Below are 27,809 nucleotides of genomic sequence, written 5' to 3'. Positions count from 1 at the left end.
GGAGCTCAGTCAGCTCCGCCCTGGCGCTGCCGGAGCGCTGTCTCCGAGTGGAGACTAATCTCTGAGAGGGATCCTCACGGTCAGCTGTCTCTGGGAAGGCTCAAAGAGGTGAGTTCTGGTCTCCGTGCAGGCTCAAACTTCCCAATTCTGCCTTTCCAGGGGACGGGAAGAAGCACTAACCTTTCTGGTTAGTTTCCCCACCCCTGCCTCTCCGGAGCAGAAAGGGCCTGGGCTGGGCAGGAGCCCCAGCGCAGGAGGGCTTGGCATCGACCCCTCCCAGGCCATCCTTGGAAGTGAATCTCCTCAGCTTTCCAGGAGCCCTGGTTCCGCAAGACAGGGTCCAAAAAGTGCCCCGGATACATGGCTGCCTCCTTTCTCCTGGCTCTGCCATGCCCGCCGGCAGACACACCACACACACAAGGACCAAAAGAACTGCGTGCTCAATTCTCACAACACTGGCAGCAGCTGTCATTGATCATGCCCAGATGGGGACGCTGCCCTTCAGGGAGTTAAGTGACTTGCCCAGCATCGTACAGACAGAAGGTAGGAGCACTGCCCCCAGATCTTCTGGAATTCAGTCCAAGACTCTTTGCTGTGTCCTCCCTTGCCCCTCTCCCTATCCATCCACTTGGATGCAGGAGGGGGGGCCAACCCTGTCTGCTTTAACTTCACAGGTGAGCACTTCAGTCTGTCTCTCCAGTGGCAGTTCTGAGTTCTTTAGTCCCTAGTGCCCCAGGCCACCATCGCCTCCTGCAGGAAGAAATAACCAAGCCTGGGCCCACTGCAGGCCAGGTAGGGCTGGTAGGGATTAGTTTAGCTTGGGGGACTCCTGAAGTAGACCAGTGAGCAAAGGGTTTGATGTGGACACAGGCGAGCAGAGAGGCGCTCTGGAGATTGAGGGCCCAGGCCTTGCCCAGCTCTGGCTGCCACATCTGTCTTCTTGGAACTCAGAGCCTCCAGGTCCCAGCCACGCAGTGGGGCCTGGAGTAGACAACACCCACCCCACCCCACCCCACCCCACCGCACCCCAGAGTTTCTGAGGGCAGACTGTGAGAACCAGCACTGCTACCCAGTGCCATCCTCTTTCCAGTGGCTATGACTGCGCCTTCTGACTTCTTCCCACCAATATTCTCCCTTAGAAAATAAACCCTCCGACCTGAGCCTCACTCTCCCAGTCACAGGCTTCTCAGGAGTCCTCTCCTCTGGCTGTCTCTGCTGCCTCACCTCCCATCCCTCCTGTGGTCTGGTTTCAGGCTGTCCACACCATGTCCCAGAAACAGCCCCCACCTAGTAACCTTTTCCCTGACTCCAGTGGACACTCCACAGCTTTGACAGATTTGCAGCCTCCATCACAGCAGGTGGGTATTCCCCTGGCTTCCAAATCTGGTTTTCCTCCTTCCTCTTTGGGTTGCTCTTTTTTCTGGTTGGTGACCTTCAGGACCTCCCCCTGGGCCACCCCACCCACTCCCACCTGTACATTTCTGAATCCTAGGCCTCGACACTCTCCTGAACTCAAAGCTATAGATCCAGGTATCCTTGGACTCTCTCCCTGGATGTTCTACAGGAACATCATGCCCAACTTGTCCCAAACAGAGCAAGCACTTCACCTCCCCCAGGGCCCCTATCTCAGCAGGCAGCTCCACCTTCCCTCCAACTGGCAAGGGCAGAAACTCTGGAGTCCTCTCCCACCTCCCTCATTCAGTGTCACCAGGCCTGTTGTCCTTTGTCCTAACTCAATGTTCATCCCTTCCCTCCATCTCTGCTGCTAACTGCCCCAGCCTGGGGCACTGTCTTTTCTCTCTCTCTGCATCCTCACCAGCCTCCCAGCCTTAACTGCCAAAACCCTTTAGAGGCCTCTCACTAGCCTCCAAATAAAATCCAAACTCTGTAAATTGGCTTACCTGACCCCATGCTATCTGCCTCCCCCACTCACCAGTGGGTCTCTGCAAATCCACTCACCCCTAGATCCAGCCACTCTAAACCTTCTGTTCTAAATCCCTTCCTCTCACCTTCCTCAAGACCTCACCTGAGGCTGACCATGCCCAGAATATTGCCCTTCTCTCATTCCACCGCCCACAACATTCACACTCATTTCTCTCCCAGGAAGCCTAACCCCTAACCTGGGTTAGGCCCCTGCTCAGTTGCTCCCACAACTCCTTGTATTTTTCACATCAAAAAACTTGTAGTATTTTACTACTGTTTCTTAATATTCAGAGTCTCAGACTGAGTGTGAACTGGGGACAGGCAGGATTCATGTGTTTTGTTCACCACAGTATTTGAAGCACCCAGGATGATGCCTAGGATACAGCAGGTCCTTAATGAATTATACTGAATTAATGAATAGTAATGAATTGTTCTATGAATGAAGAGGTAAGGTCTGGCTGAAAGCCCTCCTTCTGCGGTGGGAAAAGGTGAGGCCGACCTCTTGCAGCAGATCACCCATACGCTCTGTCTCTATCCTAGTATCTAGAACAGAACCCCCAGTGGCACCCCAGCAGACATTGTGGGTGCTTGTCTGACTCCTGGAGAGGGCAGTCATCTCTGGTTGTTAAGTGTGTGGCTTCAGAGTTCCCTTGGGTGGACAGGAGGTCAGCAGTAGCAGCAGAAGGGACCCTGCAGTCACCCAGGTGCTCCAAACCCTGGCTGGGCAACTGGCCGACTGCCCCTTTCTCTGGTACCCAGGCTAGGCCAGGCCGCCATGGGGATTCGCGAGGCCCAGCAAGTCCTCTGCCAGGCTGGTGAGCTCGTTCTCCTCGAGCGCCTCCACCAGGCGCTGCAGCGTGGCGCGGCGGCCCTCTGCTTGCACGAAGCGCCGCAGCAGCTGGAAGGCCTGCTCATACAGCCCTTCACGCTCGTATTCATAGGCCAGTGAGTCAAGCGCCGGGTCCCGCAATGCACGACAGCCGCGCTGCAAGGAGCGCCCCACCTTGCGCCACTTGAGGCCCACTGAGCGCGCGAACGTCTGTTGGTCCTGCAGGCTCAGCGGCCGGTTCACTGCAGGGGGAGTGGGAAGCGGAGTGAGCTCGGGACACCCTTCCATTTCCGCCCCGCGACTATCCCGCGCAGACCTCGCCCCTCCCCAAACTCCATCCTCCCGAGGATCCTGCCACTGCTTCTCTCCGGGAGTCTCACCTACGGGCTGACCGTGGAACAGAAAAGTCTGGCCAGACGGCGGCGGCGGCGGATTCTCCTCCGACGGAGAGGGTGCCAGAGACTGCGAGGGGGCCGGAGCGTCCTCCACGTCGCCCCCTTGGCCCCCCGAGCCGCACGACAGATTCCTGAGCGCATCGTCCAACTCTGTTAGTTCCTCATCCCGGAGCCGGTCGGGCTAGGGAGGGGAATGCTGCGTCGGTGGGGGTCTTAGCCGCGAATCCCCACCCCACCCCACCCCCGCCTCCAGCCCGGCCGCACCTTCTGGGCGAAGATGCAGTTCAAACAGCGCTCCTCGTCAGTCAGCAAGGCATCTAGCTGCTCCGCGCCGGCGCGCAGCTCCAGTTGCAGCGGCATGGAGTGCAGGGTCAGCTCCGCCGCCAAGCACCCTTGCAGCGCGGCGCGCAGCGCCCCCTCGCGGTAGGTTCGGAGGAAGCAGCCGCAGGCCTGGCGCCCGCTGAAACGCAACTGTACGATCAGCTGCGGATCGCTGCGGTGGATCTTGAGCATCTGCAGCACGTCGGGGCTCCCGCCACTCTCTGCGGAGGCGGGCAGTCAGGTGGCATGCGGTCCCCATGCGGGGCCATTCTCCAAGAGGCCGGAGGAGGGATGAAGCCCGAGGTAAGACGCCCTCCCCATCCCCAGACCTAGGGGCGCGGCTATACGCCAGAGCTCCCAGCTGGGAAGCAAAATTGGGATGCAAACAGCAACAACCCGGAATAAAGGCCAGGACCTATCACAGGGAGCACTCTAGGATGGAGTGTGTGCTACTCTATCCCCAACCCTGAAGCCCCAAATGAGAGTGGGCAAAAAGGACGTGCAGGAGATTTTGCAGGGTAGAAAGGGGCGTTTGCCCTGGGCAGCCAAGCCCTCTGGATAGGTGGCTGGCGGGACAGGGGGCGGGAGGTCTCAGGTTTTCGGCCTCCTAGTGTGGCTCCCCCAGCCCTGGAAGGAGAGGGGCTCTCGTTACTCTGAGGCCGGAGCCAGATCCCCCAATCGGCTTCAACCTCCAGTGGCCTCTGCCCTGAGATGGGAAAAGGGTACCCGAAAGGTAGGTACTGGGGAGGGGGTCTTGGGCAAGGAGTGCTGCAGTGAGAGAGGAAAAGAAGAGAGATGCGCAATTAGTAGACAGCAGTGAGCGGGCTGATCGGGGAGTGGGGGGCATGGAGCAGGGGGACGTTAGTGCACACATAGGTAGATCATACAGAGACACAGAGACACAAGTCTACACCCAAGGGCACACATGCATACACAGAGAAGACAGACCCTACGCAACCAGGCGTCCTCCTCCTCCCTTCCCTAACGAATCTTTTCCTTAAAGTGGTGGTTAAGCACAGACCCACAGAGTTGAAGAGGTGAGGTCTCAGTCCCTGGCCCCGCCCACAAAAGGCCCCAGGCCGGCTTTTCCTCTCCAAGTGCCCGCCCACTCACGCACCTGCCAGGGCGGTCCGCAGAGCCCTGTACACCGCCACTTTCTGCTGCGGGTGAGCGTAGGCATCTGACAAGACCACCTTGTCCAGCGAGGACTCCACAAATAGGTAGGCACTGCCCACCCACTCCTCGAGCCCATTTGGCCCAGCCGCCATCTTGCCTCCTGGGGACAGAGATAGGCATTCAGATCACCCCAACCCAGCTCTGGAGACAATTCTCCAGTCCCACGTGGCCGAGCTGTCCCCTCAGCTGACATCCAGCCGTCCCCAACCAGCTGGCATACTTATGAGGGTAAGTTCATCATCCCACAGGCAGCCCCTTGTGCTTCTGGCTCTGCACAGCCCAGCCCAAACCAGCCCAGCCCAGCCAAGGTTTTCAGTGAGGACTGTCTCTCCACTGTCTTCTCAGAGAAAGAGCCCAGGGTCACAGGGATGGAAGAGGAGAGGGACAATGTTGCAGTAGAAACAAAGAAGTTCTGCTCCCTCCTCAGGCCAGGGTGTCTCTCTTTTCAAAGCTGACTGGAGACATCCTTATCCTGGATGGTGCCCATGCCCCACAGCACAACCAGACCCATGTGCTGGTATGGTATGCCGTCAGCTTAAATTTGAGTCCCCAGGATCCCTGTGGGGCCACAGCCCCCACTTTGGTTTTCTGACCTGAATTCCTACTGTATCTCCAGGCTTCACTTCAAAGGACACCTGTAGTTTGCGCCTGCCCAGATTCCCTCGCGCAATCCTGACTGACCTCTGGGGCCTTCCCTCTTCCCTTTTCTCAATCCACATGCCTGTTGGAAGGGCTAACTCCACTCCCTAGCTCCAGGCCTGGGCAAGTGAAACAGGCCTAGCCAATCTGCATATTACATTCGCCTTCCTGAAATGATTTGTTCAGAGTTGGGCATAGGATTCAAGTTGGACCAATCAGAATCAACCTGCAAATTTGGCTGGATCAATAGGAAAGAGGCATACGTTTCCCTTCCTATCTTGAAGCTGAGCTAGAAGGAAGGGTAGTTCTCCTCTTCCACTGCTTGGGAAGAGCCTGAGAATGAAACTGGCACAGGAGGCTACAGGGCCAAGAGATGAAGAAGTGCACTCCTGACCACACTGTGTCCCATCTTGGACTTTTCCATTATGTGAGCTAAATCATTTCTGTTTATTCTGTGTTTCAGATCTGTCCCCCAGACCCTAACGTGAGAGCCAAAGCTGGGACAGTACCTGGGCAGGGGCGCTCCAGCATCACCCAGACCTGGCAAGAAAAATGATACTTGATAACCCTACCCTGCGTCTGAGCACAGGGACGTACCTTTTGAGCACCCCCCCCCCATAATCTTTTGCTAGAAAACATATTAATATTTGTGTGTTTACCCAAAACCATAGTCTGGAAATTAACAGGAAGTTACCATTGTTTACCTCTGTTGGGGAAGGGGGAGACGGCGTGATTTTTATTTTCACAGTATTTAGCAATATTCTACTTTATGTAAACCCCGTAGATGCAGTCCCGCCCCAAGGGGTGGGTAAATAAGAGTGGGACCGGGCCGTCGTCTCCCCAGCAGGCCTACCTGCGGGACATTGAAAACCTGGAGGAGGGGGGAAGCTCCTTCACACTCACTACGACTGGACAAGTGGGAGAAGTCAAACAGGCCTGCCGGGCTAGAGGGTGAGAAGGCCAGATAACGTTTGAGAAGCGGCCGGGGCCCTTGGCTCGCTTCGCGCCCTTGGGAACTCCTTTCTACGTGTCCTTCCAAAGAAGCCCCTCCTCGGGAAGCCCCGCGCCCCACCCACCCGGAGTCCGCCTCTCTGCGGGCGGGGCCGGGCTGGGTTCTAGGAACTCTTAGCTGAGCTGAGAACTCTTAGCTGGGTACCGACTCAAGATAATATGCCCCTACGACCGGGAGCCAGCCGGTGCAGCGTTCTATTAACACGGCCTAACAGTCCCCGGGTAGCCCCACCTCTGGCCGGGTGGACGGTGACGGCCTGCTGGCGGGCGTGGCCCCTCAAGGACTGACAGGCTGAGAGTCCCAGCATCCTACTCAGCTGGGCCGCTCCCGAGCTCTCAAGGGGAGCTCCCCGGCCACCCTCGTTCTGGAGTTCTGCTCTTGCTACTGGCTGGGGAGGGCAAAGGGTTTCTGCTCAAATATCTGTTCAGAAACAGCCCCACCCCGTCCTCTCACCCACAGGGCCCTGCCGTCCCTTGAAATCCCCTAACTGGGACAAGGAACTTTCGGGGACCAAGGTCCGTACCCTCTCTCCCGCCTCCCACGTAAACAGCCCAATAGGCCACCACCACCACCTGACCCGAGCAGCCGCGGATGACATCCGCGCTGCGCCCATGCTTCTGAGCCAGGATCCACCTCGGCTCCTGCCGGCACCGGGAAGCCCACCCACCCTCTGCACTAACCTGGCCGCCTCGGCCCGTCCTGGATTCCCACGCCCGCCCGGCTCCACTGGATTCGCGCTGCTTCCGGGTGTGCGCGGAGCGCAGAGGCGGTGCCCCAGTCCGAGCCGCCCAATCTGTCCCGGCGTCCCGCCCCTCGGGCTCCCCGCGGTTCCTTCCCACCACTGTCCGCCGCCGCCAGTCCCCAGTCTCTGGGCAAACCCCACCTGGTCCTCTGAGCAGGTAAGAAACTGGCGCCTGAGGTTAGGCGTCAGGAAGAACCGCCCGCGGCAAGGGACTTCGAAGACTTGTGGTTCTTACGAGGCCGGAGGGCCCCAGGGTGAGAGCTGCTCCTCTTCCTCCAGCGGGCAACGGATGGATCAACAAGGAGGCACCCCCTGAGGACCAGACGTTTCTGGTGCCTTCTGTCTGGTAGAGCTCGAAGATCTCTGATCTCTGATACTCCCTGACACTCCGAACGGGGTGCCAGTGGGTCCCAAGTTCAGGCCTGGCGGAGGGTATCAGAAGCCCCAGGATACACGAGGCGCAAATTCCAGCAGGGACCGTTAGCCTAGAAAATAGAAAACTGGCCAGTGGCGTGAAACGTTGGGTACGAAAACCTTTAAGCACCTTAAACTAAAATTGGCAACTTCCAAGAGGACGCACATTTTCCAACAAAGACCGCGCTCTGAGGTGGGTCTGCCGAATTCCAGCTGAACCTAAGCCGCCCAACGGGAGCCTGGGCTGCTCGGGGTTCAGGATCGGAACTCGAACCCAGGGTTCCTCAGGCCCCAGAAACCCAAGACTTTCTCCGCCCCGCCGGCCTTTTCTTGGAAGCACTCAGGACACCTCCCTCTGCGAGGTGGAGGAAAGAGCCTCCCTTCTCTGGGCGGATTCAGTTGTGCCCCACCCGCGTCCCTGCTTTCTGATTGGCTTATGGTCTCTGCCAATTAAAAGTTTTCCCTAGTGCTCCCGCCCTATTAACCCTATCGTTACTCTCTAGTGACTGGCAGGGGCTAGGACCGGGCTTCTCAACTTGGGACCTGTAGAATCCACCGGCGCTTGTTGAAATTCAGATTCCTGGGCCCTACTCTTTTCGGAGAGCCTAACTTAGTAGGTGGGGCCGTGGAATCTGTAGTGTGAACAAGTGTCCAAGTGATTCTGATGCCCCGCGCCCTTTGAGAATGCCTCATTTCAATGGTCCTCAGTGCTTGGGCTTAGTCCTTCCCTAGTACTCAGGGTCGAAATTGGGAGGGAAGCCGTTCAGTGACCCCTGTGAGACTAGTCTGGGCCATCTGGAGGCTGCAAGCGTGTAGTAGAGGGAGGCAGGGGGAGGCAAGAGGGGCCCTCTGAGCTGGGGGGAGGACGTGGTTGTCTGGAGTCAGAGCCTGTGCATCCGCCTTCCAACTTGCTCAAAGAAAACTTTGGTAACTAGAAGAAAGATCCCATAGCATCATCCCAAATCCGGTATTCGGCTTTATCAACGTGGTGCACCGGTCGTGGTTGAGTTCCTTCTAATGTAGCATAAAACGTGGATTTGCTCAACAAGTGAGAACGTAGTTTAAAGGAGAATCAGAGATCCTCGGCATCCAGGGCAGACTTCATGGGTCTGAGACCTGTGCACTGCACAGGGCCCCAGGCTTGGTTTAATAACTTGGTTAAATGCTCTGCTGTCACTGTCTTGAAACCCTTAATAATGTTTTGAACAAAGAGACCCACATTTTCATTTTGCACTGGGCTCTGCAAATTACATAGCAGCTCCTGGGTTACAAGCATTTCTACACGTAGGCTCCAGGTGTTTCCCTCAACGCTTTGGCCTTCCTGCAGCGGAACCCCCACCCCGCGCCCGGACATGACAGAGCCTGGAGAGCAACTGCCGGAGGAGGTGCTGGCACTCATTTTCCGTCACCTGCCCCTGCGGGACCGCGCCGCTGCCGCGAGGGTTTGCAGAGCTTGGGCTGCCGCTGCCACCTGCAGCACTGTGTGGCACAACACGAACATCAGGTGAGCAGGCTCCTCCCCCTCCCGCCTTCTCCCTGGCTCGGTGGAGTCAGCGCTTGGGGAGATACAGTGACTCTCCCCATATTAAAAAGCGTAATCAGGACATCCAGTGGTTAAGACTGGGCATTTCCAATTCAGGGGGCGTGAGTTCGATCCCTGGTCAGGGAACTAAGATTCCACATGCACGGGCCCCCCACAAAAAAGTGTAATAATTTCTAACATTTATTGGCCGCCAACTGTGTACCAACCATTGTTCTAAGTGCCTTACACATATTAATTTATTTAATCCTCACTAAAACTTTATGTGGTAGATAGGTGGTATTATTATCTCCGTTGCACAGATAGGAAATTGAGGCAGAGAGATTTAATCACTTCCTTACTCAGCTGAGAAGTAGCAGATGCAAATGTGAACCTGGCATTCCAGAGGCCGCGCCCCGCCTCCTTAAAGACCGCTGAGAAAGCCCTGTTCTTAAAATATCATTGGCTCTCCGTGGCAAGGTTTCAACCAGCGGCAGATGCATCTGAAGTCTTCTAAAGGGATAGGATGGGAGTTCCCTTCTAGCATCACCTTGGAGCGACCAGGCATGGCCGGGACAGGGAGGTATGTGGGGAGGGGGCAGGAAGTGGGGATGGTAGCTGGAACCCAGGCTGAGGAGTGGGTTAGAGGCCTCTCTCCAGGTCGCGGGGACTCGGCCGGCTGATGCCTTTTCTCCACCACTCTACCCCCAAGTTGCGACTGTGAGCTAGAAGGCATGCAGCCGCAGTATCTGTCCGCTTGCCTGGACCACGTTCAGAATCTACGTCTGGAATTTGTGCCGTCCAGGGAGCCGAGCCGCCTGGCGGCCATAGAGTTGCTGACCGCACTGGCTGGCCGTAACCCCGAGCTGCGAGGCCTGTGCCTGGAGTGCCGCGGAGAAAAGCGGCTCTTCGACTCGGGCCGCGACGTCCTGGACGCCGTGCACGCCCTCTGTAGGGCCGCCCGCGCGCTGCGCCACCTCGACCTGAGGCGCTTGCCCTTCACACTGGACGACGCGCTGGTGCTGCAGGTGGCACACGGCTGCCCGGAGCTCTGCAGCCTTTTCGTGGATAACAGTACGCTGGTGGGCAGCGTGGGGCCAGGCTCCGTGCTGGAGCTACTAGAGGCCTGCCCCTGCCTGCGCGCCCTCGGCCTGCACCTGGCCAGCCTGTCGCGCACCGCGCTCGAGGTACTGGCGGCGCCAGACCGCGCACCTTTTGAGCTCCTGGCCCTGCGGTGCGCATGTCCCGAAGACGCACGCGCGCCGCCCCTGCCTAACGAAGCCTGGGCCGAGCTGAGCCGCCGCCACCCTGGACTGGCCGTAGAGCTGGAGCTGGAGCCGGCTCTGCCTGCCGAGAGCGTGACGCGCGTCCTGCAGCCTGCTGTGCCCGTGGCTGCGCTGCGCCTCAGCCTCTCTGGGGACACCGTAGGCCCGGTGCGCTTCGCAGCGCGCCACTACGCCGCAACCTTGCGCGCGCTCGAGGTGCGCGCTGCCGCCTCTGCCGAGCTGGACGCCGCGCTGGAGGAGCTGGCAGAACGCTGCGCCGGCCTGCGCGAAGTGCACTGCTTCTGCGTGGTGCGACCCTCCGTGCTGCACGCCTTCCGCACGCACTGCCCGCGCCTGCGCAGCTACACGCTCAAGCTAACGCGGGAGCCACATCCCTGGCGGCCCACGCTTGTGGCGTGAGGCGACAAACCCTCTTTCCCCTCCCTGCGGACGTGTGGCTTCTGAAATGCTGTGTGGGTTTGCCCCGGGGCGCGTCAGCTGCTAGTCCGCTCCTTTAGGACTCTGTTGCCTCTTGTCCCTCTCGAGAATTGGGGGCTGTGGGATGGCGTCAGTACCAGCCCGGAGCAACCTGAGTCCACTCGTTGCTGTCAACATCTGCAGACACCCACTGTCCCCGCCATACGGGGATCACCCTCCTCCAACCCCAGTCTTCTGCAAACGTTGCTCGGCGGCCCCGGCGTGGGAGGAGGGAGGGCAGTGGCTCAAAGCATGCCTCAGGGTTGAGTGTGAAATAAATCAAGCAGTATCTCTACGTCCTGTGAAGGCCGGGTCCGCTCTGAAGGGTGAGGGAGGAGAACCAGCAAAGGCCGGAGGAGGGGTCCGGGCAGGGGTGGGAGAGTTCGAGATCTCAAGGTTTACTTCCACTGGTGCGGCTGCGGGGGTCAGTGTCGGGGCACTCGCATCGTCGGAATGACAACGCCCCAAGGTTCGGCGGGAGGGGGCCAGCTTCTCCTTCCCCCACCCTCCCGCTCTCAAGCTCGCTCCTATCTGCCCCTCTACCCGAGGCTTCACTATGCCCTACGCCATCGCCTTATAGGACTTTCCCAGCCCACACCACGCTGTGTACGCTCGATTCTCCCGAAGAACAAAGGAGGAAACAGCGGGCCTGAGAGAGGGGTGGGACTCGAACGCAGGTCTACCTCCCTACCGCACCCCGCCCCCACTCACAAACTGCCCTTTCTGTCTGCCAGTGCTGAGGCCGCGGTCAGAGCCCCGCCCCGCTGGTTCGCACGTGGCCCCCACCTGACCCGGCGCCGGGAGGCGGAGTAGGGCGGAGCGGGCGGCAAACGCAGCACTTTCCGCGGCTTTGACAAGCCCGCGGCGGCCGGGCCCAAGCGTTAAACGGGGCCGGGACTGCGCCATGCAGGAAGCGCCAGCCGCGCTGCCCACGGAGCCGGGCCCTAGCCCCGTGCCAGCCTTCCTTGGCAAGCTATGGGCGCTGGTGGGCGACCCGGGCACCGACCACCTGATCCGCTGGAGCCCGGTGAGGGCTGGGGCCTTTCGACTTCCTCAGTGGTCCCCGGGATTCCTCCACGTCAGTGAACGTCCACGCTCACCCAATCCCTGCCTGGGACGGGGTTGAGGGTCCCTTGATTCAGCCGTCCAGGGTATGCGACGGCTTGGAGGGGGTATTCGAGATGGAGGTGAGGCGACTTCCTCCGGGCAGAGGAAAGGGTAGGAGCCTTCTGGAGGAGACCTAGAACCCCAAGGATCTTCCAGGTCATTTAGTTCCCACCCTGCCCATTAGACAGATTGGAACACAGAGGCCAGGAGAAGGGAAGGGCTGGGCCTGGTTCTAGCCCAGAGTCACATCGCGGGTCTGGGAGCCGTCCGGGGCTGGAACCCAGGTTTGGCCTCTGCTCTTCCTTTCAGAGAACCGAGTACGGAGTCTGGGTGGGCTGGGATAGAGATTGTGGTCGCCCCAGGCTAGGCCAGAGCTGGTTCTGGCCTGGCCTCGTCCCACGTCCCCACGAATGGCAGCCTCGGTCCCCAGAGTGAGTGCGAGTGTGTATGCGCGCGCGCCAGAGCGCTGGCTTGGCCGTGGGCGGGCACCGCTCACGGTGTCGTCTGTTTTCCGCCCGCACGGTGGGTGGGCGGGCGGCGTTCTCTACAGAGCGGGACCAGTTTCCTCGTCAGCGACCAGAGCCGCTTTGCCAAGGAAGTGCTGCCCCAGTACTTCAAGCACAGCAACATGGCGAGCTTTGTGCGGCAACTCAACATGTGTGAGTCCCTAGGGCCGGGCGGGACGCGGGCGTGGGTGACGTGGTGCGGGGGGACGGGGCAATTTACGCCCCCACGCCCTACTCCCTAGACGGTTTTCGGAAGGTGGTGAGCATCGAGCAGGGTGGCCTGCTGAGGCCGGAACGGGACCACGTCGAGTTCCAGCACCCAAGCTTCGTGCGCGGCCGAGAGCAATTACTGGAACGCGTGCGGCGTAAGGTGGGGGCGGCCTGCAGGAACCAGCAAACCCGGGTGGAGGTGGGACAGCTGTTTCCTGCGACTCTGACTTGAGGGTGCCTCCCACCTGCAGGTGCCTGCGCTGCGCGGCGACGACGGCCGCTGGCGCCCTGAGGACCTGGGCCGGCTTCTGGGCGAGGTGCAGGCTTTTCGGGGAGTGCAGGAGAGCACCGAGGCGCGGCTGCGGGAGCTCAGGCAGTGCGGGGGAGGGGGCGGAGGAGGAGGGGGAGGGGAGGGGGGGTCTGGGCGAGGGGGCACTGGCTTCCAGGCGTTTCTGGGCAGCTCCTTCCTCTCTCGTGCCTTGGCGCCTCCATCAAGACCAATGGGCCGAGCTGAGAAAGTCTGTTGTCTATGGAAGGATGATCATCCGAGTGGGCGCGGGTTCAGGCCTGCCATTCTGTGGGGGGTGGTGACCGGGCGAACTCTCAGATGCCTCAGCACCCTCCCACGCCTTTCCCCCAGGCAGAACGAGATCTTGTGGAGGGAGGTGGTGACACTGCGGCAGAGCCACGGTCAGCAGCACCGGGTCATTGGCAAGGTGTTCCTCTCCCCCCACCCCACTTCTCTCTCTCACTCCTGAACGTACCACCCTCCCCCCCGGTCCTGGAAGCCACCTGGAGTGCCTCGTTAGGGTGGGGGCCAAGGTCCAAAGTATGAGTTAACCCTTTGCTTTCTCTTCAGCTGATCCAGTGCCTCTTTGGGCCACTTCAGGCGGGGTCCAGCAGCGCAGGAACTAAGAGAAAGCTGTGAGTGAGAAACCCAGGGACGCCCCCACCCCTTCCAGGACCCTCACAGAAGCCCAGGCAGGACTCCTTCTCCTCCAGAAGCCCCTTCATCTGGAATCCTCATTCTTTTCCCCTGCATTACAGTCTTCCTCACCCAATGGCCATGCCCCCAAGGGCCCCCTTCCAGGGCTTTCCCCCTCTACCCCCATCTCTACCACCAAAACCCCCACTCTCAGACTCCTCAGTTCCAGGACCTTAACCCCACATTTCCACCCCATCATCCCCTTACCCCTCACCCCAAAGCATCCCAACAGCAGAGGGTCTGGGTCTCAAACCATACTCCCTCCCTCCCCTCTCTACCCCCAAAGGGCCCCCATCTCTGGGGGGAGCCCCTTCTGCCTCCAGCATGTGACTGATGCCCTGGCAACAGGCCTCAGCTCTGCTGACTTGGCTGCTGGGGCCTGTGGGAGGGAGGTGGTGCAGGCTGAGGGGCATGGGAGATGAACCTACCCAGCCCCCTGCCTGTGCCCTGGCCACCCTGCACAGGTCCCTGATGCTGGATGAGGGGTGCCCAACACCAGCCAAATTCAACGCCTGCCCCCTACCTGGTGCCCTCCTGCAGGACCCCTACTTTATCCAGTCGGTAGGTTTTTGCTTCTCCTCTCTTCCCTAGAGCACAGCTCGGTTTATGGAGAGCCTGTTCCCTTTCCGCATTCCCCAAAAAGAAGAGAAGATGGAGGCCAGCATTCCCTCCCACCAGACCCAGGCTCCCCAGCATGGGCCCAGCCTCCTCCCTCAAACCTTCCCCCTTAGATCTAGCCCATGTGGTACTGGTTGGGTTCTGGCTCACCCTGTGGCTTGAGGTGAAGGGCTGGGCCTCATCTTCTACTTACAGCCTCTCCCAGAGACCACCCTGGGCCTCAGCAGCCCTCACAGGGCCAGGGGCCCCATCATCTCTGACATTCCGGAAGACTCTCCATCCCCTGAAGGAACCAGGCTTTCTCCCTCCAGTGGTGGCAGGAGGTAAGAGGGACAGGCGCTGCCCTCTGGGGAGCCTGTGGCTGAGGGCCTGGCAGCCCAGATGGCTGTGGGGATGGGGGAGAGGTCAGTGCCAGGGTCTGGCTGAAGCTTTTCTCTGGTGCAGGGAGAAGGGCCTGGCACTGCTCAAAGAAGAGCCAGCCAGCCCAGGGGGGGAAGGCGAGGCCGGGCTGGCCCTGGCCCCAAACGAGTGTGACTTCTGCGTGACAGCACCCCCACCGCTGCCTGTGGCTGTGGTGCAGGCCATCCTGGAAGGGAAAGGGAGCCTCAGCCCCGAGGGTCCCAGGAGTGCCCAGCAGCCTGAACAAAGAGGCCCCAGGGAGGTTCCTGACAGGTGAGCAGAGAGACCATTTTTGACTGTAAGCCCTGTGGGCCACTTCTACAGCTAGATCAGCACTAACTAGCCCCCAGACTTCCCAGCCTTCTCTGCCCCTTGGTGGCTGGCTTGGGGAGGGGTGGGGGGGCGTCCGTTGGGCACCACGGTCTCACCTGATTTCTCAGAGCTGCTCTAAGGAGTACCAGCTTCAGAGGACCCTAGAAAGTGGAAACATGTCAGTGGTAGGGCTCAGGAATCTGCATTTTAAATGCAACCACTGGGGTGCTTGTAAAGACTGTTAAAGTACACAACAGTTTAAGAACCACTGGTATTGGGGCTTCCCTGGTGGCGCAGTGGTTGGGAGTCCGCCTGCCAATGCAGGGGGCGTGGGTTCGTGCCCCGGTCTGGGAGGATCCCATGTGCCGTGGAGCGGCTGGGCCCGTGAGCCGTGGCCGCTGGGCCCATGCGTCCGGAGCCTGTGCTCCGCGGTGGGACAGGCCACAGCAGTGAGAGGCCCGCGTACCACACACACACACACACACACACACACACACACACACACACACACACACACACACACACACACACACACACACACACACACACACACACACACACACACACACACACACACACACACACACACACACACACACACACACACACACACACACACACACACACACACACAAAAAGAACCACTGGTATTGATAATTGCATAGGGAGGGGACACAACCCAAACCTCAGGCGAAAAGCAGGAGGCAGAGGCACTCTCTGTGTGCCCCTCTATGTGTGTGTGTGGGGATCCTCTTCCAGCATTTTCTATATGTTGTCAGATTTAGATCCTGATGTATTCAGGTTCCTTGGGAACCTAATGGGGGGTGAGGTTGGGCACTGCAGGCCAACGGCAGTTTTCCGTGCACAGGGGGCCTCTGGACCTGGAGAGAGGAGCCCGGAGCCCGGAGAGTCTGTTGCCTCCAATGCTGCTTCGGTGCCCCCCTGAAAGTGTGGAGCCTGCAGGGCCCCTAGATGTGAGTACACCTTCAGCAGGGCAGGGGCATGGGGCTTGGTGGGGTCCAGCTGTTTGTGCAGCCTGGGGAGGACACCACTGACCCAGAGCTCCCCCTAGGTGCTGGGCACCAGCCTCCAAGGGCGGGAGTGGACTCTCATGGACTTAGACATGGAGCTGTCCCTGGTAAGACGGGGGTGGGGAGGGCAGGGGGGTTCAGGGTTGTTCAGCCAAGCCCTTTAGTCCGCAGCTGTTCTCCCTCAGCCAAAGCCCCAGCTCCCCTCCCCAGCTGCTTCCTGGGGTTCTCTTATGCAGTTGCAGCCCTTGGTTCCAGAGAAGGGTGAGACTGAGCTGGCGGTCAAGGGGTTAAATTCTCCAGGGCCAGGTAATAATTGTGGTGACTCAGGACCTGGGGGAGGCTCTAAGGGGCCTGAGTTACCACGATTGTGTGGGCTGGGCAGTTGGTGTTTTGGAGGGAAATCCCCCGAGTCAGGCTGCTCTGCAGAGTACTGCTTAAGCTACTTGAGCCACTGGAAGAGAGTGGGGAGGTTGAGAGTGGATGTTTCATCCTAACTGACTGGAGGGCAAGGCGAGTGAGGCTCTCCTTCCCTAAGAAAGGAGGCGACCGTTTCTCCCCGCTGAGCATAGCCCCACTCCTCCTAGGGAAGGACTCCATGCTGGGGGCACCACTCCTGCTGGATGTCCAAGCCGCTTTGGGAGGCCCAGCCCTTAGCCTGCCGGGAGCTTTAACCATTTACAGCACCCCTGAGAGCCGCGCCTCCTACCTGGGCCCAGGGGCCAACCCCTCCCCCTGAGAGCCCTCTCCACTCAAACCAGCCTGGCTGAGGGGCGGGCTGCCCGGCAGCACGCCCGGCTCGGCTTCCTTGAGCCCCTGCTGGAGGCTGAGTGAAGCCCCTCCTACTTTGGCAGCCCCTCTCCAATACCGAGCCCTGCATAAAACTGCGTTTTTTTCTGTGTTTCTGGTCTCTTCTCTACCGACCATGGAGCACAGAAGTCATGGGTGGTGGGCGACTTGGCATTCGTAGCAGCGTCCAGATCCTAGGGCTTTAATCTTTAATCGAGGAACCCTTGAAGGGTGGAGGTGCTTGGGGAGCCCGCCCCTAGTTCTCCTGCTTAGGCCCCATCCTCCGGGTCCGAATCCAGGGCTGGCGCGTGGCCACTGCGACCTCCGGGAAGCGGGGGCTTTGGGGGTCACACCCAGCACCGCAGTGCATCCGTTCTGTGAGCCTGGGTAAGCTGGTCCTCTCTGAGCCTTGTCTGTGACAGGCAGAGATGGGTCGACGAGAGGATAGGTGTAAAACGCCTGGGAATTGCCGGGGTACTTGGGGCCGCGGGCTTAACTGTTCCCTCCCTGACTCATCCGGCGCGCCCGGGGTGAAGAGGGAAAGCAGACTACGTGTACGAGCCCAGGCGGTACGCGGCCTCTGCGGCCTGCCTCCCCGCGTCCCGGGAGGAACGGCCCCCTTTCCCCACCCCCTCCCGGTTCCCGGCAGCCCTGGCCGTCCCGCCCCCCGCCGCAGCTGCTGCTTCCATCTCCACCCCGCCCGGCCCTTTCTGCCTCGTCATCTCCTGCCCCGCCGAGGCTCGACCCGTGAGTGGGGCCGCCGGGAGCGCACGGACCGGGAGCCCCCCCGCCCCGACCCCCGGCTGCGGTAGGGAAGAGAAACTGAGTTTGGGCAAAATCCGCGCCCCACCAAAACCAGCCGCGCCCGAAGGAGGTCTGTGAGCCCCGCCCCTCGGCAGGACTCTAGCTCCGGGGCTGGGTGGAGGGGAGTTAAGGGTTCGCACGTGCGCAAAGGCTCCCGCAGTTTTCCACCACCTTCGCTCCCTAGCAAAAGGACGCTCGGGGAGCGAGGTGGGGAGGGCGGCAGAGACCCCCTCCACGCCTCGTAACTGGAGCTGCCTGGTGCTCCGGGAAGGATCTGGGCTGTGACCACTGAAGGAGATAACTTCGGTATTCACTTCTGAGCATTGAGTTTCAGGGAGAGGACCCGGACCAGCTGGGGTCTCTGCACCCCAGACAGGACAGAGGACAGGACTCGGGGTAACGGAAGGAGGAGGCTAACATGAAAAGAACTTGGGGAGGCGTGAGAGAGAAGGAGGGGCCAGTCTAATCTTCCCCCTCCCTCTGCACCTGTACAGATGGGTTCTGTCCTCCCTCGCTTCCTGCACTCGATTTGGGGGACAGGCTTTGGAAGCCTCAGGTGAAGAGGGCAGAGGATCCACAGTACACAGTGCAGTGATGTCAGCCTAGTGGTGAGGGTATATGTTGTTCACTGGGGTACAGAGGAGGAGGAACCAGTCTGCTTGTGGGACACTCAAGGAATTTGGATGAGGGGACATTTAAGTCTTGGAGGATGGATCCACAGCATGGGGGGAGGAAAGGGCATTCCAGGCCTAGGCAACAGCATCGACAAAGTTTGGGAAGTGCCAGTATTGAGTGGTGGAGGGAAGTGGGGGAAAGCCTGGCTGTCCAGGGGGTGGGAAGTGAACAGATAGTCTGGATTCTCTCTGATAAGCTGTGGGGGTGGGGGGGACAGGTAGTTACGGCTGACATTTTGCTTGGCAGGAGACCTTGTAGTTCAGGCTGGAGCAAGTCAGATTCCACTTCTGCCACTTGATCGCTCTGAGCCTGTCCCCTTATCTGTAAAATGGGGACAAAAGCCCTACCCCAGAGAGTTGTCAAAGTCACTGTTCTGTGGGGGTGATGGGATAGGAGTGCGCGGTACTCAGAGAGACTGTTATAGGAGATGAGGTGACCATAGAGGGGTTGAGGGAGATGCTGATAACTCACTGAGAAGTGGAGGAGCAGAATTTGTCCCTAATGGGACATGAAGGGAGAGAGAGGGGTAAAGAGTAGTCCTGGTCTCTACTCATAGCCTGGGGGAAGGACTGACACTTCAGTATGGCTAGGAGGGGTGAAATGACCAGGGAGGCATAGCATGACACCAGGTAGTGAGACCTGGGAAGCACGATGGGGGCTAGGGCCAAATCCTAGACCTAGAACCAGGTAAGGAGGTAAAGGAGGGACCCCAAAGAGAGGACGAGACCCAGGAGGGTGTTTTGTGGACAAAGCCAAGGCCAGGGGAGATGGGCTGAGAGGGGGAGTGGTCCAGGGCCTGACCTAATTGCCCTCAATGCCAGGGGCCTTGCAGCCTGGGTCAGGCCACCCAGGAGGAGATGGGCCATTGTCCTTGTTTGTCAGTAAATGTACAAGGCAGATTAATTTCTGCCTAACACCTGCTGTTTGGGAGAGACTGCCTCTCAAAATGGGAGGATCTATGGAGGAAAACAGTGAAAATTCAATATTTGCTGGTAGCTTTTATGAGTTGGGCCCTGGGTACTTAAAGATGATGGCTGTAAATCATTCCCAGGGCAGCAGGGAGACAGTTTGGCCTCAGGTGATGTCAGGAGATCTTGGTCAGAGCTAAAACTCAAGAGAATTCAGGTATCCCTGCTCAGGTATTAGAACCAGGAGAGACCATGAGACCACTTTGGGGTTACAACATGGTGGTGGCACTGGTGAGGTGGTGCAGGGGCAGGGCCTGTCCTGGAAGGATGGACCTCAGGATAAGGGGTCTGGACTTCCTCCAGTGGGTGAGAGGAGCAGCGGAGGCTCTTAGCACTTCGGGATCTGGGAGGGGTGTGGATTCGGGGCTCTCCAGGGTCTAGGATGGAAGTGAAAGGCTAGACTAAGTAAGTGGTGAGGTTGACAGATATTGGACAGACTGGGAAGAACTTGACTGCAAGCTGGGTGTGGGGTATCAGGATCAGTTGTAGGTCTTTCTGCCTGTTAAGTTGGGGAAGCAGGTTGGGAAAGAGAAGTTAGTTTGGATAAACTGGGTCTGAATCTATCGCAGGATCTGCAGGTGGCAGGGGCTCAGGAGGGAGGACATGCTTGGGGAGAGCTGTCAGAGTAGATAAGGGTCCTTGGATAGCCACAGTTAACAATTATGGACTGAAGGAGGAGCCTGAGGAGACGGGACAGAAGAGGCCAGGGAGGCAGGAGGACGGATCCTGTGCTGCACTATGGAGCTGGCCGGCCGCTGACTGCCGAGATCGAGGTGAACTTAGACCCCAGTCACGGGTGTTCACTGGGGCCCTGGGAGAGAGGTCAAGGTCAGGGGAGCTCCGGCCCCCACTACCTCTCTCCCCCCACCTCCCATGCAGCCCCCACCATGGGCAACACGCAGGAGAGGCCATCAGAGACGATCGACCGCGAGCGGAAACGCCTGGTAGAGACGCTGCAGTCGGACTCGGGGCTGCTGCTGGATGCGCTGCTGGCACGGGGCGTGCTCACCGGGCCCGAATACGAGGCGTTGGACGCGCTGCCTGATGCCGAGCGCAGGGTACGCCGCCTGCTGCTGCTGGTGCAAAGCAAGGGCGAAGCCGCCTGCCAGGAGCTGCTGAGCTGCGCCCAGCGAACCGTGCGCGCGCCCGACCCCGCCTGGGACTGGCAGCACGTGGGCACGGGTGAGAGAGAGCGCGGGGGCGGGGCCTAGGTCAGAGGAGGGGGCGTGGCGTGGGAGCACGGAGTTGAGGTCTTCCCCAAAGACCCGCACGTGTGCAGAGGAAACCTCAGAGGGGTAAAATGAGCCTGAGACACTCCCACCTCCGCCGCAGGCTACCGAGAACGAAGCTACGACCCTCCATGCCCAAGCCACTGGACTCCTGAGGCAGCTGACTCAGGGACCGCATGCCCCTGGCTGCCCAGAGCTTCAGATGGCGATGAGGCCCGGGGTCCTGAGGACTCCGAGGCAGCGCAATCCGGAACCCTCGAGGAAACTGAGCCAGAGCTGGAAGCTGAGACCTCTGAAGGGGCTGAGCCGGAGTTGGAACCCCAAATGGATCCGGAACCAGAGCCAGGGACAGAACCAGAGCCAGAACTGGAGCCGGAGCCCGACCTAGAGGCTGGGGACGAATCTGAAGGTGTGAGGCCGACCAAACCTGGCGGGAGGGCGTGGCCTGGGAGGCGGAGGGGGGGCTCCACCTGACTGACCACACCCCTTCCGTCATCTCTAGATTCCTGAAAGCCTTAACGCTGACAGGCCGCTCCTCGCCCTAGCAGGATGGGATCTAGGATCCTGCCCTGCTGGGGTCAGATGCCACGAAGGCTCCATCTGTCCCAGTACCACTGAAAGTGAATAAACTCTGGAGGGTCAGCTTGGACTCTGTGATTCTGGCTCTTTGCCCAGGAACTAGGGTGTGGATTTGTACCTCTAAGTCCCAATGACCTGGGCAGCCCTATGCCCACGGCCCAGTCCTCAACCCCTTTCCATCCTCAATAGCCCAAGCTGTACCCCTGGAGACCCCAGACCCAGGTCCCCAGTGGGACAAGGGCCAGACCCTTGGGCCCTGCTCCACAGCCCTTTTATCCTCGTGAACCATTTGGGGACATGTGTAGTCACCAGCCCCACCTCATGAAAGCCCCTAGGCCTGGCACAAAGAGCCAGGAAAAGGGTACATCTTTCCACTTAGAGAGGGCTCGAGCTCACCACCTTGGGAAGTGAGATTAGAAAGAGAAAGGGATCTCAAGTAGGCAGAGCCCACACAGTTCATTGTAATTGTTTTAATTGTCTGGCTTTTCTCGGGACTGGGAGCTCAGTGAGGGTTGTGACCAGTTAACTGGTACACAGAAGGCGCTCTATACATATTCACTGACTAAATGAATAAGGACTTTCCAGCTGTGTTTCCAAGTTTTCAGATGGGAAAACGAAGGCCAAGGAAGGACAGGGTCAACCTCACACAGCTGAGTCTGAGGTGAAACTGGAAGCCACAATCATCTTGGCACCTCCCCTGGTCTAGGAGGGGCTCAGAACTAGGAACAACGAGGGGCCTGCCCCTCAGGCTTGATTGTGGCTGCTGCCAGGCTATGCCAACCTCTGCCAGAGACCAGCTGTGAGCATGTGGGCAAACACAGGGACAGTAGAGGCCAGTGCAGGGGATGAAGGCAGGGCCAGGTGAGCTCTTGGCTTGATTCACAAGGGGTGTGTGTGTGTGTGTGTGTGTGTGTGTGTGTGTGTAGGTGTGTGTGTGTAGCTAGGAACAGTCGGTGCCTTCCAGAGGAGCCCTGTTCCCTCCACCAAACCTTCAGAAGCTGCTGCGTCCCAGCCCCAGTAAGTAGAGCACATAAATAAGGAATAAATACATGACAGTGGGAGAGGCAAAATGCTGGAAAGCACACCCCAGCCCAGCTGGGTCTCTACTACCAGGATCCCTGCTCCTTGAGTCTGTGTGAAAGCCAGGACCTCAGGCTCAGGCAGTCACCCCAGAAGAAGGGAGAGCCCCACCAGGACCCAGTGAGAGGTAGACAGCATGAAAGCTGAAGGAGCACCAAGGGGCCAGGTGGGGGAGGAAAGACTGGAGTATGCAGACACCCAAAGCCATCTCATGCAAGAACAGGTTTCTACTCCCAAGCCACGGCCCGCATCCCCATCCACTCTCAGCTTCCCTCCTGCCCCCAGGCTTTTCCTCTGCTCAAAAGGCAGCTGGAGACGGGAGGGCAGATTTAGTTTGCCGGACATGCTGCTGTTGGCCTTCAGGGTCCAGGGAGGCTAGCAAGGGACACAAACTCTCTGCTGTTGCCTCTCCTCCCTCCTGAAATGCTTCTGCCCTCCCCATTCCCAAGAAACACGCAGGCTGTGGAAGCACAGAGCAGCCAGCTTCATGTTCTGGGGGCTGATCTGGAGCCCTCTTTCCAGGGCCTCTGCCTGTAGGCCTCAACCAGAATCAGTCATCAGGCAGCAGGCGGCCCAGCTCTGCCTCATCCAGCCGGTTGGTGGTCATGATGTGCTCCAGCTGCTGCCGGTAGCGTGCTAAGTCCTGCATGAAGTGGGGCACCCGGGTGTTGTCCAGCACCCCATGGGGTCGAAGGTGATCTACATCCTCATAGGACACCTGCAGGAAGAAAGCTGGGCCTCAGGAGTAGGCAGGGTGCCCTGGCTTTCAGGCAGCTTGTCCCAGCTCTCTTGCAATGGCCCATAGCCCTTTGCTCCTGGAACTCCTCCCTCTCCCCTCCTGATCCACTCCCAATGTTACGTACCCTGAGGCTCAGCCCTGGGTGTTTGCTCTTTCTCTCAACACCTTCTTTTATCGTCTATGTCCTACAACCTCACTCCTGTCTCCAGTCCAGCTTCCCCCTCACCTCCAAACCTAGGTATCCAGCTGCCTTCTGAACGCCTTCCCCGGGATATCCCTCAGGCACCTCAGACTCCCCATATCCAGCATTACTGAGTGCCAGCTTATGCCATCCCCACCCTCCTCACAGTCCCCTAGGTCACATTCCAGGTGGGGGCTTGGAATCTGTCACCCTCCCACTCAGAGTGGCCACTGAGTTAAAAAGATCCACTCTCTGAAGATCTCTCCAGCTTGCCGCTTCCTCTCCAACTGCATGGCCACTGCTGGCTTATGCCAGACCATCACCAATTCTGCAAAAGTGATTGGAAAGGCCTCCTCCTTTTCCCCCTGCACTCCCTTCCCTAGGCCTCTCCTCCCATATGACAGAGGGAGCCTTCTAAAGCAAACCACCTGTGCCACTCTTCTGCTCAAAGCTCCTAGGATTCCCCATTGCTTTGGATGAAATTCGACTTCCTCAGCCTGGCACAAATACCCAGGGCCAAGGACTCGTTGCCTGGCCATTTCGCCAGCCTCCTTCCCCGGGCCTTCCTGACTGCTCCCTTGGCCTGGAATGCTCTCACCTCCTTTGAAGTGCAGTGTCTACGCACACGCCTGTGGGCTGGCTCAAGCACCTATATTGGCTGCCAGACTGTCATTTCACCTCCTGTGCTCACATCCACCCACGCTCCCCCCATCAGAGAGGCCTGGCACCCAGTCCTCAGTTGAGTTCCAATCAGAGGCTCAGGGAATACTGCAGTGAGGGGGAGAGCTGGCTGGGCCCTGTAAAGGCCCGTGGTCCCTCACCTTGCCCAGCGAGGTCAGTAGCGGGAAATCGATGGTCTGGCGATGCCGCAGAATGCGCACGATGCCATCCAGGTACACCTGATCCTTGCTGAAGCAGCCTGTGGACACGGGAGGGCCGTGAGCCCTAGGCCCAAAGCCCCACCTGCACCCCCCGCATGCTGCCACAGATCAGGACACTCCCCACCGCACAGGCGCCCACCGGGCAGCGAGGTGTCAGTCTGGCCGCGCTTGGCACGCACGCAGTACTCCCAGCGCACGTCGGCGTCCTGCACGTAGCGCGCCAGGTCCTGGAACAGCTGGCGGAAGGACATGTGCGCGGCGCGGTGGATGGTGTAGTAGAGCAAGGCGGCGCGCCACAGGAAGGGCTGCTTGCGGAACAGCACGCTGTGCAGGCTGGCCAGGCCCTCCTCGGTGGGGTTGGCTGGCCGCAGCCCATACTGCAGCCGGCCCTCGGCGCTGTGCCACGGCTGCCGCGCGTTGTTCACGCCCCGCAGGTAGTGGGTACCTGTGGGGTGGGCGAGGGAGAGGCTGCGCTGGGCCGCGCATCCAAGGGACCCTCCTGCCCGGCCTGGGTCCTGGTCCACCCAGCTGGACCTCTAGCTGGCGACTCACATATCCTCATGCCTCTAAACTCAGGCTCTTACACAAGTCCCCTCCACCCCAAACTCATACTCACCCAACCCCAGGCAGCATGAAGACCCTCCTCAGGTGAACTCACACCCAAGGATCCAGAGTCTCACATACATGAACCCTCCCTCACCCGTCCAGGGCTACACACACACACACAAACTCTCCCAAACTCACACTGCCCCCTAAGCCCCCAGAGAGGTGCAGGAACTCACACACTAGCCCAGCCCCACATCCTGCATGCCCATATCATGCTGATGTCCCCAGCAAAAACCACCTTTTGCCCAGAGCAACAGGATTCTTGAGGAGGAGGGACAGACAGAAAAGAACAGTAACTAGTGTCCCATGCTCGTTTTTCCAGCCCGGCCCTACCCCCTCCTAAACCCAGCTCTGTGTGTCTTCAGCTAATTCCATTCCCAGGATCTGAACTTCCACCCACCGGGGAGGGCCTGCATGTTGGCTGGGCTTGTGGGACCCTTAGGGCTCTCCCTCTGGCCTGTCTGGGCCTCAGCAGTCTTGCCCCACTGTCAAGGGAAGTCACAGAGGAAGTAGAGGGAGGAAAAGATACCCAGAAGGAACAAGAAATGAGGGTGAGCCCAGAGAGTGGGCTGGCATGTTCTGGCCTATGTCTGTGAGCCAGAGGAAGGAGGTAGCTGCTCATGAAGGGAAGGGGCCCATCCTCAGGAGGGAAGGGGAAGAAAAAGAGGGGGTGGGGTTACTGGAGACCCTCACTGCCCCCCCTTGTCCCAGCCCCCTCTCACCCCTACCCGCCCACCCGCCTACCCACACCCTGACCTATCTCGTGCCGCAGCATGCCCTCCAACCAATACTGGCGGGCTCCAGTCAGGTTGATGGCCAATGTTGGTCGGCTGTTCTCCACCATCATCACTGCCTGGGACAGCAGGTCCTCACTCAGCTGCACCACAACCTGCAGGCGGCAGAGCCCTGAGCCATGGCCACCAGCCCAGGGGCCAGTGTGCAGGTGGACCCACTGATGCCACAAGGCAGCCAGGCTGGACACTTGGCCACAACACCCACCCTTCCCCACCTCTGCTTGGAGCCAGCTCCCACCTTACCGGGGCAGGGGCAGGGCTTGCCCGAGGTCACTAGCTCCATCAGTGTAGAGCTGGGCCTGGCACTGCCCACTCAGCAGCCTGGTTTGGAGCATGTGGAAAAGGGGCCTCGCAGGCAGGGCGAACTCACCTCCCCAGCGCAGCCCTCCTTCTGCATGTATTTGCGCACAATGGACCAGATCTGGCACTTGGTCAGCAGCTGGCCCCCGGTCGCAGCCTCAAAGTGTTCATAGGTACCGAACTTCTCCAGGACAGCCTCAATGATGCCAACTGCCTGCACAAAGGGCCACAGTGGCAGGTCAGGCCAGGCCTCTCAGGTGGTAGGGCCAGGGTGAGGTGGGCAGTCTGGACTGACCTGATGGAGGAACTGTCCAGAGGCCTCACAGTACTTCTCCAGCACAGCCGTAGGCATGGGCTCCTGGTACTCGAACTGTGGGTTGTAGGTGTAATGGGACTGGAAGAACTTGTCCCGCTCCCGGTCCATGTTGGTTGGCCGCAGAGCCACCAACATGCAGGGGCTCTTGCTGGCACCACGGCCTGCATCCTTTCGAGTCTTAGCAATGTGAGGCAGGGAGGCCGCAGGCCGCAGGGTGCCCCCACCTGGGTCCCGTCCCCGTCCAGGTGGCACCCGACCCTGGGTGCTGCCCCCCCGCCGGCCAATACTGTTTACGGTGTAGGTGCTCTCACTGCGACGCATGTGGCCACGGTGGCCCAAGTGCAGCTCTGAGAAGGGCTGCAGCACAGGCCGGGGCCGCAGGGCTGAGCGGACTGAGAGAGCCAGGGGCAAGGCCAGGGACCGAGGCCAGGGGTACAGTGCTGTCCCATCTCGGTCTGAGGGCCTCAGCCTATGGCCCAAGGATGAGGGACTGGATGGCGGGCTGGGGGGTGCCTGCTCATACACCTGATCCCCTGAGTCCAGCACCATTCTGTCCTGGTGGTCACATCCAGCTGGGTCACTCCAACTCCCCACACGGTCGACTTCTGGAGACACAGAAAGGGATGTGGAGGCCAGCATGAGTGGGTGTGGCCTGCGGACCAGCAGGCCCTGTGCTCCATCCACACTGCCCTTGCTGGGCCTTTGGTGGGCCCAGGACCTGACGCCAGGTTCTAACCTGACCCCTCACCTCCACCCTAGTGTCCATCCCCTCCAGCAGGCTCACCCAAGCAAGCTGGACTGGGGGAAAGCAAGAGGAAGAGTCTCATACACCCAGCTAGATGGTGGCTACTCAAATCCCCTTAGACTGTGAGCTTCTGAGAGCAAGGCCTAAGCCCCTATTCATGATTCTAACCCCTGTGCTCAGTGCCCACCCAGACTGGGAGTTTGATACAGTGTAGCCTCAGCTGCCAGGATGACAGGTGAGGGGGTCTCACTACCTTCTACCTGCCTTCTACCTATGGCATTTTCTCAGTCTCACCCCGCCCCTCCCACCTGGCTCCATCCACTTCCTCCAGCCCATTGGGATTAGGCCTCCGTCAGTTTGAATGCCTGCAGGCCCCTTGCTTATGCTAGTCCCTCCACCTGGAATGCTCTCTCTCCCTGGGCCATCTGCTCAAATCCAAATTAGAATCAGCTTTTGGTGAGCAGAGGGAAACTGCAGCAAATCCAAGCCAATCCCTGGTCTGTCCCCTAGAGTCATCTTCCTAGTGGTCATCCAAGGCCAGTGTCGGGACACTCACCCCTGACTCTATACCAGGGCTCAGTCCAACCCAGTCTCTCCCCAGAGACTGACTGAAGGCTCCAGCCTCCAAACTCTCCTACCTGCTCAGGGACATAAGTCCAGCATTTCTCTCCTTTCCTACATCTCCTGCACCATCAATCTCTTCCTCTCTACTGGATTCTTCCCATCAGTATAAACACATGTTGTTATTTCTCCATCTTAAAAAACAAAACAAAACCCTCACTTGGCCCCACACGCTTCCAGCTCCACTGCATCTCCCTCCGGCGGTTTCCTAGGGCAACACAACACCTCAAGTCATCTATACTCAGTCTCCAATCCCTTCTTTCCTGTTCTCTCTTCAATTTCACTACAAGTGGGGGCTTTTGTCCCCCACTCTCTATCAAAACTGATCTGACCAAGGTCACCAATGATCTTCATATTGACCAGCAGAATTTGACAAAGTTAATGACTTCATCTTGGCTTGGCCATGTTCTCCACTTGGTTCCCAAATACACTGGAACATGGTTCTCCCACCTCACTGGCTGTTTGTTCTTGGTCTTACTTGCTGGTAATCCCTATCTTTCTGACCTCTTGACACTGTAATGTCCAGAACTTGGAGAATTCTCTCCTCTTCTCCGTTTATGCTCACTCCCTAGGTGATCTCATCCACTCTCATGGTTTTAAATATGTCAGCCCAAACTTCTTCCAT

General features: G+C 59.2%; 5 protein-coding genes across 10 annotated transcripts; 3 read left to right on the top strand and 2 right to left on the bottom strand.

Moving 5' to 3' along the window:
• Positions 1-2,197: 2,197 nt before the first annotated feature.
• TRADD (TNFRSF1A associated via death domain) lies at positions 2,198-4,744 on the bottom strand. Its single transcript, XM_079723803.1, has 4 exons — positions 4,586-4,744; positions 3,412-3,689; positions 3,133-3,328; positions 2,198-2,994 (listed from the first exon to the last, which is right to left on the bottom strand). The coding sequence occupies exons 1-4, from the start codon at positions 4,734-4,736 to the stop codon at positions 2,684-2,686; spliced, it is 936 nt and encodes a 311-aa protein (XP_079579929.1). The 5' UTR covers positions 4,737-4,744; the 3' UTR covers positions 2,198-2,683.
• Positions 4,745-8,803: 4,059 nt separating this feature from the next.
• Positions 8,804-11,007, top strand: FBXL8 (F-box and leucine rich repeat protein 8; the record flags this gene model as incomplete). The annotated part of the gene is made up of 2 exons (XM_079723720.1): positions 8,804-8,955; positions 9,683-11,007. The coding sequence occupies 2 exons, from the start codon at positions 8,804-8,806 to the stop codon at positions 10,653-10,655; spliced, it is 1,125 nt and encodes a 374-aa protein (XP_079579846.1). The 3' UTR covers positions 10,656-11,007.
• Positions 11,008-11,616: 609 nt separating this feature from the next.
• Positions 11,617-16,767, top strand: HSF4 (heat shock transcription factor 4; the record flags this gene model as incomplete). 3 transcript variants are annotated; one of them, XM_079723795.1, is made up of 13 exons in its annotated part: positions 11,617-11,739; positions 12,370-12,478; positions 12,568-12,695; positions 12,787-12,911; positions 13,176-13,251; positions 13,395-13,459; positions 13,985-14,081; positions 14,334-14,461; positions 14,583-14,810; positions 15,718-15,823; positions 15,922-15,987; positions 16,117-16,186; positions 16,465-16,767. In XM_079723795.1, the coding sequence occupies 13 exons, from the start codon at positions 11,617-11,619 to the stop codon at positions 16,614-16,616; spliced, it is 1,473 nt and encodes a 490-aa protein (XP_079579921.1). In that variant the 3' UTR covers positions 16,617-16,767. The 3 variants fall into 3 exon arrangements, with proteins under 3 accessions (XP_079579921.1, XP_079579922.1, XP_079579923.1); XM_079723796.1 differs by having other exon boundaries at positions 14,320-14,461; positions 14,687-14,810; XM_079723797.1 differs by lacking the exon at positions 12,370-12,478 and having other exon boundaries at positions 11,688-11,739.
• Positions 16,768-17,182: 415 nt separating this feature from the next.
• NOL3 (nucleolar protein 3) lies at positions 17,183-20,991 on the top strand. 4 transcript variants are annotated; one of them, XM_079723801.1, is made up of 6 exons: positions 17,480-17,540; positions 17,965-18,078; positions 19,787-19,886; positions 19,993-20,295; positions 20,446-20,751; positions 20,845-20,991. In XM_079723801.1, the coding sequence occupies exons 4-6, from the start codon at positions 20,001-20,003 to the stop codon at positions 20,850-20,852; spliced, it is 609 nt and encodes a 202-aa protein (XP_079579927.1). In that variant the 5' UTR covers positions 17,480-17,540; positions 17,965-18,078; positions 19,787-19,886; positions 19,993-20,000; the 3' UTR covers positions 20,853-20,991. The 4 variants fall into 4 exon arrangements, with proteins under 4 accessions (XP_079579925.1, XP_079579928.1, XP_079579927.1 ...); XM_079723799.1 differs by lacking the exon at positions 17,965-18,078 and having other exon boundaries at positions 17,183-17,540; XM_079723802.1 differs by lacking the exons at positions 17,965-18,078; positions 19,787-19,886 and having other exon boundaries at positions 17,238-17,540.
• A 1,560-nt stretch (positions 20,992-22,551) lies between these two features.
• Positions 22,552-26,367, bottom strand: MATCAP1 (microtubule associated tyrosine carboxypeptidase 1; the record flags this gene model as incomplete). Its single annotated transcript, XM_079723652.1, has 6 exons — positions 22,552-22,719; positions 23,743-23,840; positions 23,942-24,247; positions 25,165-25,297; positions 25,573-25,716; positions 25,798-26,367. The coding sequence occupies 6 exons, from the start codon at positions 26,365-26,367 to the stop codon at positions 22,552-22,554; spliced, it is 1,419 nt and encodes a 472-aa protein (XP_079579778.1).
• Between the last annotated feature and the right edge of the window lie 1,442 nt (positions 26,368-27,809).

The sequence above is a fragment of the Hyperoodon ampullatus genome, assembly GCF_949752795.1.
Source record: "Hyperoodon ampullatus genome assembly, chromosome: 18".
Classification (NCBI taxonomy): Eukaryota; Metazoa; Chordata; class Mammalia; order Artiodactyla; family Ziphiidae; genus Hyperoodon; species Hyperoodon ampullatus.
Note: the sequence above shows the minus strand (reverse complement) of the source record. Positions and strands in the feature narration are given on the sequence as shown.